Here is a 15,568-nt window from a genome sequence, read left to right on the forward strand (position 1 = left end):
CAGGTATTAATACATACTCTGAGTAAATTACTAAATAAAAAGTGATTTTATTAAATACAGACAGTAGGATTTAAGTGGTTCAAAGTAGTAACAGACAGAACAAAGTAAGTCACCAAGCAAAATAAAATAAAATGCGCAAATCTATATCTAATCAAGCTAAATACAGATAATCTCACCCTCAGAGATGCTTCAGTAAGTTTTTCTCAGACTGGACACCTTCCAGGCCTGGGCACAATTCTTTCCCCTGGTACAGCTCTTGTTGCAGCTCAGGTGATAGCTAGGGGATTCTTCATGATGGCTCCTCTCTCTCCTTTGTTCTCTTCCACCCCTTTATATATCTTTTGCATAAGGTGGGAACCCTTTGTCCCTCTGGGTTTCCACCCACCCTCACTGGAAAAGCACCAGGTTAAAGATGGATTCCAGTTCAGGTGACATGATCACATGTCACTGCAAGACTTCACTACTCACTTGCCAGCACACACATATACAGGAAGACTCACAGGTAAATACAGCCATTTGCAGACAATGGGAGTCATCAAGATTCCAAACCATCCTTAATGGCCCACACTTTACATAATTACAATAGGCCCTAAGAGTTATGTTTTATATTTCTAGTTTTAGATACAAGAGTGGTACATTTCTACAAATAGGATGATCACACTCAGTAGATTATGAACTTTGTAATGATACCTTACAAGAGACCTTTTGCATGAAGCATATTCCAGTTACGTTATATTCACTTATTACCCTATTTTTTCTAAAACTATCCCAGTTACATTATATTCACTTATTATCATGTTTTTATAAAACCATATAGACTGCACAACGTCACAGATGCTTCACCCCACATCATCGTACACAATAAAGAGGGATAAATAGTTTCCTATTAGCCATAAAAATAGTAACGAAGGCTGCGAGCACAAGTATGCTAGTGGGATGTGGTGGTGGTGGGCAGGCCCGCCAACGGGGGGGGACAAAAGGGGTAATTTCCCAGGGACCTGGGTGATTTAAAAGGGCCCAGGGGCCCCCAGGAGTCCCTGGCTGCTGCCGCCACCAGCAGTGCAGCGGAGCTAAGGCAGGCCTCCTGCCCACCCTTATTCCGCGCTGCTCCCAGAAGTGGCCAACATGTCCCTGCGTCCCCCGGGGAGGGGGTCTCTGTGTGTTGTCCCCAGCCCGAGCACTCACTCCGCAGCTCCCATTGGCCGGGAACTGCGGCCAATGGGAGCTGTGGGGGCGGTACCTGCGGGCAGCGGCAAGCGGAGTCCCCCTGGGCCCCCTGCCTAGGAGCCACTGCCAGAGGGGTGTGCCGGTCGCTTTTGGGAGCCGCCCAAGGTAAGCACCAACCTCCTGGTTAAGGTTTATGTGTGGGAGCTGCACGCAGAGAGGATTTCAGCCTCCAGGGTTGTTAGTCGACCAGACACCTTTTACCAGACTTGGGTTCACAGCTAATGGCCATGTGCCAAGAGTGAGATCAGCCTGAAGAAGAAGAGTGCAGGGGCTGCCAGGGGTGTGTGTTGTGCCTGGTGGGGGGAGCTAGATAAAGCTGCCTGTCTCTGAGAGTGGAGTACAAGGAGACATGGGGCAGAGCTACAGCTGGTTCCCTGGCCTGTGCCCTGTGGGCTGGGTGGGACAGCAGGAGGCAGATTCTACGGAGGTTCAGGTCAGGAGGCATTTTTTCCTCTTGATTGCTCAACCTGCAATGTAACCCCCAGTGCAAATACAACAGCCTGGGGGTGAGCTCACTCTAACCGTAACAATACTGGAAACTTCTCCGAGTCTGTCTGCTGTAACTTATGCTGCCTTCTTCCCTGGGCTTGCGGGGGGTTGGATCTGACATAACTTGGAGCCTGTACCCATGGATCCTTTCTACGGGGGCTTCTCAGGCTCCAGGGGCGTATACCAGGCATACGACTTTCTCCCTTTTCCCATCCCAAAGCCCAGGAAGTGAAGGGTAGCAGCGAGCCTTTGACGTTTCCATGTGTGGAAGGGATGTGAGAACTGGGACCACCTTGAGTAGAAGATTGTTACTGTTCAGGCCCCCTACTCCAGTGGTTACTGGAAATTTGGCCCAGTAAGGCATAGTAAATTGAAGGCTGTACAAGTAAAGAGCCTGGTGATGGAATTTTAGTCATGTGTGAGGAAACACAGGGGAGAGGGGGGAAACATTGCTCCATCACCCTTGGAATCCAGGGCCTGGCATCTTTTACAAACTTAGGCCTTGGCTACACTTACCGGCAAGTTCGACGGCTGGAAATCGAACTTCTGGGTTCGACTTATCGCGTCTAGTCTGGACGCGATAAGTCGAACCCGGAAGTGCTCGCCGTCGACTGCGGTACTCCAGCTCGCCGAGAGGAGTACCGCGGAGTCGACGGGGGAGCCTGCCTGCCGAGTGTGGACCAAGGTAAGTTTGAACTAATTCGAAATAAGGTACTTCGAACTTCAGCTACGTTATTCACGTAGCTGAAGTTGCGTACCTTAGTTCGAATTAGGGGGGGTAGTGTAGACCAAGCCTTAGCTATCTGACAGATTTGGATAGAGACTGTCCTTGGGCAGAGACAGGAACGCCAAGCCCAAGGAGGTGGCAGAGACTTTGTGTGGGAAGAACAGACTGTCTAATAAACCTCTAGGAAAGGAGTGGCAGGTTACAGAAATCCTGCTGTGATTCCACCAGAATTAACCCCACAGCGAAGGCCAGCAGAGCAAGCCTACCCGAGGAACAAACCCTGGTATATCCAGATCATCTCGGAAAGTGCTGGTGGAGCAGTGGGTGACCGGGTATCTGTCTAGGCATGCTCTGCATGGAGCTTCCTCTTAGATAAGTATGAGGCACCCATTATTTTTGTCATTGTGTTTCCTGCATATAGTGTTCCTCATCCTATCTTTACCTATCTCTTGGTGCGTTAACTTAGATTATAGTCATAAGTGTTAGAAATATTAATATATCTCACTTGTGACTGATTATTCATTAATATTTCTAAGAGTTTAGCTACTCTTCCATTAAATAGAGAGATGATGGGGTCAGCACTCCCCCATGAATCATTTGCAGAGGTTCAGTGGAAGTATGTATTTAAACTACCCTCTATGGCAGGGGTTCCCAAACTTGGTTCGCCGCTTGTTCAGAGTAAGCCCCTGGCGGGCTGTGAGACACTTTGTTTACCTGAGCGTCCGCAGGTACGGCCACTCGCAGCTCCCAGTGGCCGTGGTTCACTGTTCCTGGCCAATGAGAGCTGCGGGAACCCCTGCTCTAAGGAAATGCAAATAAGCCGTCACAGCTGGTTTTGGCTAGAAGGAAGCAGCTGTGACAATCCACTGCTAATTATCTACCATGAGATCTCAAAAAGCCTGGACTGGGAGCATTTCTTGGATAAACAAAGATGCAGACAGAGGGGTACGGGTGGGGCAGTGCTGGTACCTGGCACCAGTAGTCAGGAAGCCCCACTGTTGCAGTAGCATGTGGCTTCTGACTGACTTAATCCTATCATCTGAAATGTCTTCACTCTGTACACCAGGGATAAGGGTGAGGGCCCACTGCCCAACAGCCTGGCACATAGGTGCAGACTCCATGGGTGCTCTGGGGCTGGAGCACCCATGGGGAAAAATTAGTGGGTTGCTCTGCACCCACCGGCAGCCAAGCTCCCCCCTCCTCGCCGCCTTCTCCCCCCCGCAGCGTGCCGTATCCCCGTTCCTCCCTCTCTCTCCCACCCACCCTCCCAGCGCTTCCCCCCGCACCGCCTAACAGCTGTTTGGCTGCATGTTGTACTTTCCAGGAGGGAGGGGGAGGAGCAGGGACACAGCATGCTCAGGGAAGGAGGCGGAGAAGAGGCAGGGACTTGGGGGAAGGGGTGGAATTGGGGCGCGGTGAGGGCGATGCAGGGGCGGGACAGGGTGGGGCTAGGGGCGGGGGGGGAGGGTTGAGCACCCACGGGGCAGAGGGAAGTCGACACGTATGGCCTGGCACATGCCTCTGTAATGCTAATGGCTCAAAGCGAATGTGAAGGCTGCTAGTGCCTTTGTGATTTCGAGCCCAAGCTTGTAAGAAATTGTGTTTGTGTGCAAGAGACTCAGACCAAAAAGACACACAAGGTAGGATTACTGTTAGCAGAGGGTGAAGTTATTATGACAGAGAGGCCCTTTGGCAGAGGGTCCCCATTTTCTTTGCAAACTCCTTTCATCTGAGGTCTGACAAACTCACTACACCAAATACATGTCTTGTAGCATATTTATCCATAAGGGGTAACATGTAAGGCAGGCCTGCACAACAGGCAGCCCGCGTGGGCTCACTGTGCGGCCCGCGGGGGTTGAGTAGGTGGGCTCACTGTGCGGCCCGCAGGGGGGTGGTAGGCAAGTGGCAGGTGAGGGACGGGGGGCTGAGTAGGTGAGAGGGCGGGCAGTGGCGGGGAGTGAGTAGGCAAGCCGGGGGAGGGGGGCTGAGGAGGCGAGCAGCAAATCGGTGGCTGACCTGTTCTACTGATCCCCTCTCCCAGGGCCAGCTCCAGGCACCAGCAAAACAAGCAGTTTCCTAAACTGGAAGGCCAGACGTGTTACACAGGAAGGGGTGGAGTTGGGGCGGGGCCGGGGGCCTAGAGGCACGAAAAAAAGGGAGGGGTGGCCAAAACTTTTTTTGCTTGGGGCAGCAAAAATCCTAGAGCCGGCCCTGCCCTCTCCAAGGGTTACAGCTGTCTGGAGGTGCTGCCTTCCACGCCTTCCTCATTCACACCTCATTCATTCAACAGGGCAATTGATTACAAAGTGGGGGGAAGATCTTATTCTACTTCTAACAAAAAGACATTTTTCTTTTACCTTAATTATACTACCTTAGGGGCCCGCTATAACAAATTACCGAGGTTCAATACTGTTTTTTCAGTTGGGCGGCGCTGGGGAAGGAGGGTTTGTTTCCGCAGGGCAGGTGGCCGGGTGGGGGGGGGGGCGTCTTTCGGCAGCGCGGGGGAGGTTGTTTCCGTGGGGAGGGTGGTGCTGGGGGGGGTTGTGTTTCGGGGGGACTGGGTGGCGCTGGGGGGGGTTGGTGGCGCTCAGAGGGTTTCGGCCCTCAGCTGTTTTCTTTGGAGTAATATGGCCCTTGCCACTTTACGAGTTGTGCAGGCCTGATGTAAGGTATCTACAGGAAGCTCACAATGTATTGAGACTCAATCATTGTGAGATGCATGTACAGATAATATTTAAGGAATAATGTAACTATATTGAAAGTATGCTTTATGGTCTTGGAGTAAAAATGAGGCCATGGGATAATTCCAGCAGGACGGAGTTGCCACCCCTTCCCGGTTAGCCAATGATATAATACAAGGCTTAATTGTCTAGCATTGCTGCATCCCAAGACTAACAATGGAAAACTATCAGAGTCAACTGCAAACAATGGAAACTACTTGGAGGTAAAAGAGGAACATTACAAGAACAGACAGGGGATGGCCCTGTCTATGAATAGAAACAAAAGATTTTTCAGCATAATAGAAGTCGGGGAGAGGCAGGCTGTATCCATTCACTGATGAAGCTTGTGGAGCGGGGATGTTTTTTGTGAAAGTCTGGATTCTGGTTTCTGTGAAGCCAGCCAGTTCTGCAACAGACTGAACTTTGCAGGGGAAACCTACCTTTCCTGTCTAATAAAGTAACTATTAATAAGTGTAGGCCCTAGTTTGCATTTTCTGATTTTTGTTTTGTAGTGTAACCATTTGTTTCTGCCACTCTCTGCTATCTCTATTCTTTCTTGTAGAGAAAGAAGAGGAGGGTTATTTAAGTGCTGTACATTTTACAGGGACAGAGCTTTAAGGTAAAACTGGTAAACTGAGGCACACCGCTCCTTTTGGGGCAGAGGATCTGAGATTTCTGTGAGTTCCGGTATCAGGGACTGGACATCACAGGGGAATGCTTCAAGGGGCTCAGGGACTGGAGTGCACCTACTGTTAACCTGAAGGCAGGGACAGGCTTGGCATAGTCCAGAGGAGAGTGCCTGAAAGGGTGGTAGTGGTAGGCAGCTGACACCCAGCTACCACCAGCAAGACTCCCTCACGTTGCAGGCAGGGGGTAACAAGGTGACTCCGAGATCCCTCACAAATATTATTATAAAGCTATTAATGCTGAGCACCCAAACACATTTTATGGGCCTTACAGAAACAAATGAAGACAAGGGCCAAATTCTGGCCCCCACTGTAGCTCCTTTATGTTGGTCTTCTGCTATGAAGAGATTAACGGTCCCTCTAGGTAAGAGATTCCCGATCATCAGAGCATACACAGTCCTAGCCTACCTCCCTGCAGCTCCTGGCATAGGAAGAGGGGAGGGGGTGGACCAAGAGCATGGGAAGAGAAATGACCAAAGGGCTTTGTGCTCTAGCTATTCTGGACTGTGGAGCAGCCCACAGGCCACTGGGCCTGCTCTAACTTACTCCAAGGGCTGTCCCTCCAACACACTTGAGGAGGTCACAGGGCTGTGATGTAGTCCTTTCTTTGTCATTCTTCCAGCCTATAGCTTGGAACAGTGGCTGTTGCTCCTTGTGTACTCTATATGCACCCTATTGGCCACCGCACCCCTCCATAACCCCACCCCCACAGAACACTTAATTAAGGTGCCTGGTGTGAACCCTCTGCACTTGTTTCAAACAAGGCACCTTAATTAGTCACTGAGAAGGACTGTTGCTACAAATGCTGCTCCCTTGTGAATTCACTAAGCCCTTTTAAAATATTGGCTGATGGGTCCATACACAAGTTTGAGCATTCTGAATCCTGGTGTATGTGATTTTTGGATTTACCCCCAATACTCACCGCACCTAGCACGTATGCTCCTGAACATACTGGCATGCGGCAGACCAGGAGTTGCAGGATGGGATACACCGTGGCAAATGAGATAATTCCAAGAACTTCCCATCCCATGCAAGGGTCAAAAACCAACCAACCAAGCCAGCCCAGGATGCAGCTGATCAAGTGAAGATAGTCCACACACTTGTAGCCACCACATGACATACTTTAGTGTCACAGTGGTAAACTGCATTATGATGTCCACTGTTATACTCCTCTTCTCCTAGATGGGCTTCCCATCAGAAGCAACTAGCAGACATGATCATTACTTGGAGTACAGGTTTCAGAGTAGCAACCGTGTTAGTCTGTATCCGCAAAAAGAACAGGAGTACTTGTGGCACCTTAGAGACTAACAAATTTATTAGAGCATAAGCGTTCGTGGACGCATCCGAAGAAGTGGGCTGTAGTCCACGAAAGCTTATGCTCTAATAAACTTGGAGTACAGTGACTGATTTTTGATAAGGCATTACAATTTCCAGGTTTTAAATTTGTTTGAGTAAGTGAGGGGAATGGATGGGTTACTCACACACACACACACTCAGTAATCCCATCATAGGAAAACACACATCTAATTTTGTGACTTTGCCCTATCTGATTTTTGTTATACTTTTCAAACTTTTTTTCTAGGGAGGAGCCATGTGTGTCTAAACACAGATGAGAGATACCGTGCTGTGTATGCTCCAGTGTTGTGATACCATGGTGACTTCCTTTTGAAAAAATTGTAAAGAATGAATAAGCATCCTCTATGCAATGGCCATTGTTTCCTCTCTTCTGCCACAATGAGTCACTACATCCCATTTGATGGGTTTTTTTTAGCCAAATACCATAGCTGAGTAATGTTCGAGCTGATGTTGCTGAACTAAATACAATTGTCACCAGAACTGTAAGAATTGTATAATAATAAATAATAATAATAATTAATAAAATCACCTTTCCTGAAAAAACAAACTAACCCTAAAGGGGAGATATTTGGTGCTTTTGAGAACCTAATGTATTATACATTTTACATTGTAATGAATGGCTACTGTGTGTGTCACTGCCCTGTACTGGACAAAATTAGAACTATTCAACAATACATTCCATACTGTGAGCAAATAAGAGAGATGCTCCTTCAATTTAAGAGGTAGGATCTTGTGGTTTTGGAGTTCTCTATCCCTGCTGTAATGGTGACTTTCTGAATGGTCATCATAACTGTGACGCCATAGGTGGCCAGAGGTTTGTCACAATGTAACTACGGTTTCTGATTTTCAGGACTCTTTACAGAAATTGTGCCTTACTTATTTATTAGCAGGAAATCGCTCTGATTGCCACGTATAACGGTTTCCTTTCTGAAATGAACCAAAACCCCGTTTCCTCATTAGTGCAAAATTGTAACCATAAATTGAAAACAGCAGCAGTAGGATCTGAAATGAACAATGAAGGGTGTCTTGCCTCCACATCGTTCTGATGAAAAGCGATCTTTAATGCTTTTGGCCTTTAATTGCTTGCCAATTCTAACTGAAAAAACAATGGCGAAAACACAACAGCAAATATTGGGAATGCCCGTCCCTTTGTATTTTGTACTAAACAATGATTCTCAGAGTCTTCCCTTCAGTTAGTTGCATTTTATCACTTTAAACTGAAATCAAAAAAGTGTTCTCTATAGAGAAGTGTATTACAGCTAAGTAAAGTAGTGGGGTGGGAACCAGTGGGAAAGGTGTTCCTGCACTTCTGACCTCACATGCACTGGACTTGCGAGGTCACGCCCCATGGAGGGCGCCTTTTCTACAGAAACACACCAGGAGCTGGGGGGGAAGGGATCACACCAGTCAGGGCAGAGTTCCTGCACTAAAAAAAATAAAATAAAAAAAAAATCAGGACTACATTACACCCTATAGCCTCATCATCTACTCCCTCATTAACCAATTTCTTTCTCCTGCAGCATTGTGGATATGGGCATTCTTCCCCCTGCTAGCACCTGCCTGACACCACAAGCCAGCGCAGTACTGCAGTCTGGCCTAGAAGCTCTCCTCTGGTGAGTTCAGCGCTAGCAGTGTTAACTGCCTGGGGGCTGGAGTAGATTACTGAGATTTTTCACTGCAGGATTTAGATCCCCTCCCTGGAATAGGCATTCCCTAGACTTTCACCTTGCTCCGTGGTTCATCTTGAACTTTTTACTCCTGGAACCAGTTGGAACTGCAGTTGCATAAACTCAATGGCCGGCAGCTCAGGAATGAGCCAGTAATAGACATATACAGCAGGAGGGATGGATATACATTCCCTTGTGTTAGTTTTAGCTTAACACAAGCTTGTTCAGAGATATGGTATATGTGCTCATGTTTTTGTTTTCTCTGTACTGCACAGGTCTAAATTTCTCAGGAGCCTGCCTGTGTGCAGGGCCAGCTGCCATTTTGAGATCTGACTTTTGTTCTCTTTCTTGTTTTGTTGTTCTCCTTCAACTTAAAATTAGTCAGTCAGTCAGACTGAAAAAAATATGACTATTCCAAACAAGTGACCAAAGGAAAGAGAGGCCAAGATCTTTAAAATGAGATACTGTCCAGCCAGGCACGCATGGGCAAGGCTGCTTTAAATCGCTCAATATTTGCTCTGAAGCACAAAGTACATGCCAGTCATGGTAGACTGCACAGTGTGCTCGAGGGATGAGACCACAACAGTTAGTGCCAGGGTTGATTGAAGCAGAGGTGGCAAGGGACGATGTAATAGGAGACAAGAGTGGAGAAGGAGGAGCAGAGTTAAGGGGCCTAGAGGGCGAGGACAAGAAGCTTGAACTTTATGCAGTGCAACAGGGAGCTAGAGGAGGGTCTCAGATGAATGTGTGTGAGAGTGATGTGATCATCACAACAAACAAAAAAGGTGATCTTGGCAGCATGGAGGTGATGCAGGTGTTAGGGCAGCCAAACAGAAGGAATTAAGCTTTCCAGGGCAAGGATCATCTTTTTGTTCTGTGTTTTTACAGTGCTTAGCACAATGGGAACCTGGTCAGTAACTGGGGCTGCTAGGTGCTCTGGCAATACACATAATAAATAACAGCAGTCATGACTGGAGTTGCGATGCTGGATGAGAGTGTTGACTCTTTGGACAGAAAGAAAAGGATGGATTTTAGACATATTGCGGCGGAAGAAATGTCAAGATGAGACCATACTAGGCCACCAGGCCCCTGAGCCCCAATCTGATAGTGTTCTAAAATCAAAATGGGTCAATACACTAGAAGGTCCATTATGAAGTAGTTCCCAAGGGAATGCTCAGAAATGCTCCTGTACCCATGAAATTGCATATAACATTTCCTTCCTCACTGATTTTTTTTTTTTTTAAACTGCAGGACTAGTAGATCCACTCTGCACAGTTGTCAATTAAAAAACAAAACAAAACAGCCCACTGCACATTGCAGAGAGGACAAGAGAACAAACCACACACAGCAGCTATTAGTCACATCACTTAAGGCACTACTGAAAGGTGCTCAGACACTACAGTGATGAGCGTGGTATTAGAACCTATATAGAATAGAAAATTAACTGTAGTATGTTATACAGTGGGGCCAGATGGCAGCAGGAGAGAAATTGATGGGAGATATACAAGCCCCAGGATGATCAGAGTCTGTGGACTGAGGAGAGGTTACTACAGGTTAATTAGAGCTCCTGGAGCCAATTAAGGCCCTGCCAGAGACCTAATAAAAACCCCTGCTTCAGGCAGGTGGGAGGAGGGAAGGAGAGCTGATTGTAGTTCGGAGAAACAGTGTTGTTGACCAGAGGATCAGAGTACCTGGGGAGGGAAACACGGCTCAAGCAGAGCAGAGGGACTCCCCAGGCACAGAGGACTGAGAGAAACCCTGCCCAAGGGGAGGGAGGGTAAGAAGCCAGAGAAGAAGCTGAAGGGGCAGAACGGGAGGTAACCTAGGGGAAAGAATTGCAGCTCCAAGTGCTCAGCTGCTGTCCATAGGGCCCTTGGGTTGGGACCCAGAGTAGAAGGTGGGCCTGGGTCCCTTCACTGCTCCCCTTCTCTTCCCCACCAGGGCACTAGCGGAGCTGTTGACACTCAAGAATAGAGGCAAGAGGCGGCGCACTGACCCATCACACAAAGGAGAAACATGGGACCCACCATAATAGCGTTGGGCACTTGTCACATATCATTATTAATTCAGACAGTGGTGCTGCATACAATGGACAAAGAAAACCAAATCCAATCTGGAGGAGCTTTCAACGAAGGTCAGATAAAACATGATCAACAATACAAGGGGAGATGGCAAAAGGCAAGGGGGTGGAAACCGGAGAGAGAATTAAACAGTTATTTAAGAGTCTATCATGAAACACTAACAGGTGCCACAACTGAAAATCAAACAGGTGATTTCTGTCTTACCCAAGGCTCCTTGGCAGATATCTGTGCGGGTGGCACCTCCAACAATAAACTGGGGATTAGAACACAGCTCCTGGAATGAAATACATAAAGTACTTAATAAATAGATAGGCAGTGTACTTAAGATGCTAGAGATCCCAAGTCTGTTCCTTACTGACAACTTTAGTTTCTGTATGTTTGCAGCCACGGTGTGTTATGATTAAGACTGCGTGTCTGTCATGGAGGTCACAGAAGTCATTGATTCTGTGACTTCTGCAGCAGCAGCAGTTTGGGTGTGTGCAGGGGGTTGGGGTGCATGATGGTGCTTACGGGTGGGGGGAGGCTCCCACCGTCATGTCCCTGAAGCTCCTAGCAGGGCCGGCTCTAGGCACCAGCTTCCCAAACATGTGCTTGGGGCGGCACTCTACTGCCCCCCCCCCCTTTTTTTTGTGTGTGTGTGTGTGCGCGCGCGCCTGGGGCGGCAAAAAACCTGGAGATGGTTCTGGCTCCTAGGCGGAGCAGCCAGGAGGGCTCAGCACGCCGCCTGCAGGTGCTGCCCACACAGCTCCCATTGGCTGCAGTTCCAGCCAATGAGAGCTGCAGAGCCAGCACTGTGACAGGAGCAGTGCGCGGAGCCCCCCCCGGCTGCCCCTCCCCCTAGGAGCTGCAGGGACATGCTAGTCAGAGCTGTGTAGGGAGGCTGCCAGCTCCGCCAACCCTCCCCCACAGCACCAGCGGGGGTTCTGGGCCATGAGCTGCCACCCACCTCCCCCTCAGCACCTGCAGCCTGCCCCCACAGAGCACCCGCGGTCCCTGGCCCAAGTTTTAGTTAGGGGTATTTTTAGTAAAAGTCATGGACAGGTCACAGGCCATGAATTTTCATTTACTGCCCATAATCTGTCCATGACTTTTACTAAGAATACCCAGGACTAAAATGTACCCTTAATTATGGTTGCCCCCTCCATTGCAAAGCATATCAAAACCATTACATAGAGAGGATACCACCGTGTCAAGAATGGAGCAGAGCTGGGCGAGGGGGCCAGTGTACCAACACAGCACAACAATGGGGAAGGGAAATCATGGCCAAGGAAAACCAGGGCAAATATCTGTTTTTACAACAGGCACAATTTGAGGCCTATACATACAAGATTTTAATGCCTAATCTTTGAAGGACCTTGAGACAGTTAATTGCGGAGAACTCCTATCTACCTTGGAAGGATTAACAGCTGAGAGGACTCTGCTGGGATCTGAATGGGTGCTTGGCAATTGCGGAGTAAACGCCAGCCGCTTTACGTTGCCAGGGATGAAGGCCGAGTGGCATGTTGTATAGAACAACCTCCATGTCTTGGACAACTCATCCCTGTGCTAAGAAATGCAGCTTTCTGTGGTGACAGATCAAAATGGTACCCAAAGCAAACATGCTTGTCTGCAGAGGTGATGTAGGCTCGAAGGCAAAACATAAGCAGCAGAGAAAACTTTGTACAGTGTCAGCCACCCCACAGCGGGTTCCCTGAATAAACAGAGCCTTGGTGACCAGCCCCTTCATAAAATAGCATATTGATTGGGCTCTAGTTGTTTGGCTCTTACCCCTGAAGGATTTTTCCATTTGTTTTTGGAGCTGTTTCAATGTTCCTTGGGGCCACTTTGAGCCAAATTCCTCCCTAAGGAGTTCCTACTACACAAAGGATGAATGTAGCTCTTTGCAAAGGGTGCAGAAATCAGAGTGAAGCTTTGACTAGCTTTATTCAGCTATAAGTCTACAAAAGATTGTTTAGTGCCTAAGTGGTAAGGGATGCTAGACAGCTGGCAGGAAAATATAACCTTCCTGTATCAGTCAGAGTAGAGGAAAGGATATTTGGAGAGGAAAGGGGTGTAAATAGGGACATTAAAGGGGGAAAGACTATCACGTGATTTGGAAAATGAAGAATGAAGCAAGCAACATTAGTAGGATGAAGAGAAAGAAAAGAAATAGGTAGTGATGGGGACAGAATCCATTGTAACAACTCCAAAACTTGACAGGTATATTTCACAAGAGACCTGTGTAGCTGTAGGCTGTGGATCTCAGGGTGGGGATGGTGTGAGAGTTGGGACATGAATTCATGCCTGTTTACACCTGTTTGATATGAACAAACCATGCTGAATTAGTTAGGTAGATTGGGAATGCAAACAAACAAGTCAACTAACAGCTGATAACAGCCCACTGGCACTATTACATGTAAAAAAAAGCTGTCTTCAACTGAAAAACATAGTGGGAGGGCAATGGAATGTGAATGCAGATTCTTGTGTCTTGCCCTTCATGGAGTTTTGCACTGAAAACCAGCCATGGCTCTGGCTGGCTTAAATACTGGCTCCTGTCTTAAAAGTAAAAATATTTCCTGTATCGAACTCAAGATAAGCAAGATATCTGGCATAACTATGAAATCGATGTGAGAGGAAGATCAGGGCCCAAGTTTGTATCAATATAGCTCCCCTGACTCCCCTGGAGTTACTCCGGCCTTACACCAGGTGACTCTGGCCCTTGAACTGGACTGAATCTCTTTGACGTTCAAAAAGAGTTTCACTTAACCTTCCTGTTCAATTTTGTGCCTCAGCATTTCAAGCCCAGAAATTCCCACAGTTCCCACAAACCTTCCAGCTAGTTTTCTAGACCAAAGAGGTTTGAATAAATCCAAACTGAACGGCTGGAATTTTTTAGCTTTGCCTGTTACACATCACTGAACCATTAACTTCCTGCTTGTGCTCCCTCATGTCTTGGCTGCATGACAGCACCATGCAGCTCGGAGGTGCCCCCCTTGGTCCATTAGCAGCGTGCTGCTATTCTGGGAACCAGTAATGTCTTTTCTTCTCTATGGGATAGGGGAAAAGTTTTCAATCAACAGACAGGCTTTCACTGCTGTGTGTGCTGAGCTTGGAAAGAGTGCATTCATCCTCCCTGGCTAAACAGCTGTCAGGTAGTCCTGCTTAGCCAGGGACCTCCAATCCACCCGACTTCCCCCTCTCCCTTTAAGAGTAACAGTTTCTATAACCCAGTCAGGTGTAAGTTAATCTCTCTTCCTGCTAAAGATGGGCTCAAGCCAATAAATGTAGCTCCTGATCCAAATCCCCAACCACTTTAGGGCAGTCACATCCCAGGGATTGGGTTTGGCTCATTAGTAAAGAGAAGGACCTAATGCAAAATTCAGAGCAGATCCCTCCCTAAAATTCAGAGATTGGAGGTTAAGATCGGGGGGTTGGGCCCATCTGCAGTTCTCCTGCTGTCATGATGCACTGAAAAATCCAGTTTAGTTTTTTATAGAAAGTATCCTTTGACTCTTTCGTTTAGAAATATCTTCCTCCCCCCAGGACTTCTCCTGGATATGGGGGCAAGGGGAAAGCCCACCCTTACCACGGCAGCCACCCCCCACAGCCAAGTCTGCACAGCTATTCCTGACAATGGCATGGCTTTGCCCTGTGCTTTACATTGGCCCCCTTCTCTCCCCCTCCTCCCTGCTGCCTATGGGGCCCATCACGCAGGTCTCTTACCGTTGGTCTCTTCCACGTGATGCCCTGAGTTTTGTATGAGTTTGGTCCCAGTTCCTTGTACCCCAGAGAAGAGGCAATCGCAGGGAAGGATGGATCCTGGAAGAGTTTCCCTGCCTGAAGGCACTCGTTCCTCAGCGTCTCAAAGTCCTGACTGAGGTACTTAAACGCCTTTGCGTTGGAGCCTAAGCCCCTGGCTGTTTCCCTCTCCTTAGCTAATTTAGCTGCAATCCCAGACATGTTTGCCTCCTCCCGCTGCTGCTGGGGTTTTGCTGCCGTCTGCTTTCCTGTAGGTAACATAAAAATGCAAACCTCTGCTTAGCAGAGACGTAGGAAACCTGAAGTAAACAGCACCAGCAGTATTGGGAGCCAGAACAGCTGGTGAATCATCATCAGAGGGGGAAAAAAATCTGCAGCAAAAGCTGGGTGTGGCTCGTGCTTAAAGCTGCAGCTTCCCTCTAGTGTGGGCAGTGATGCACGGTGCCTGGATGTTAGCATCTGTCAACTAGTGTTACTGATAGTTCCATTCTTGCCTGTTTAGTAAGGTGGACTCCTCCTAACTGGGATGTGCCTGTCCAATGCCTGTTATCCCCCTTAAGCAGATGTCCTTTTCTTTGTTTTTGTTTTTTAACAGCCTCCTCCCTTGATCAGAAGTACACAAAAACTGGCTCCCAGCATGGGAACAGAATCTGGGACCTTTTTGTTCCAAAGCACAGACCTCTGCCATTTGAACTAAAGGGGTGACCGCTTAGCAGGTACGAATCAGCTCTTAACCACTGTGTGGCTCAGCCATTTGAAGGGGACATGACCCACCTAGCCAGTGTGTTATACACTCCGACTGTCAGGGGGAGCTTCTTCTGAGTATCTGAGGTCCATAGGAGTAAAAATCCCATACCCATCACTTTCTCATGATCTC

At 48.1% G+C, this 15,568-nt stretch overlaps 1 protein-coding gene across 1 annotated transcript in view; it reads right to left on the reverse strand.

The window, feature by feature from the left end:
* The window catches only part of CAPN2 (calpain 2), a 54,449-nt gene extending 39,380 nt beyond the window's left edge, over positions 1–15,069 (reverse strand). Inside the window, exons 1-2 of the mRNA XM_065590630.1 lie at positions 14,656–15,069; positions 11,158–11,227 (exon numbers count right to left, since the gene is read on the reverse strand). Of these exons, the coding sequence (XP_065446702.1) occupies positions 11,158–11,227; positions 14,656–14,952 (367 nt within the window). The 5' untranslated portion in view covers positions 14,953–15,069. The remainder of the gene's footprint in view (positions 1–11,157; positions 11,228–14,655) is intronic.
* Between the last annotated feature and the right edge of the window lie 499 nt (positions 15,070–15,568).

This window comes from Chrysemys picta, chromosome 3, assembly GCF_011386835.1.
Source record: "Chrysemys picta bellii isolate R12L10 chromosome 3, ASM1138683v2, whole genome shotgun sequence".
In the NCBI taxonomy this organism is placed as follows: Eukaryota; Metazoa; Chordata; order Testudines; family Emydidae; genus Chrysemys; species Chrysemys picta.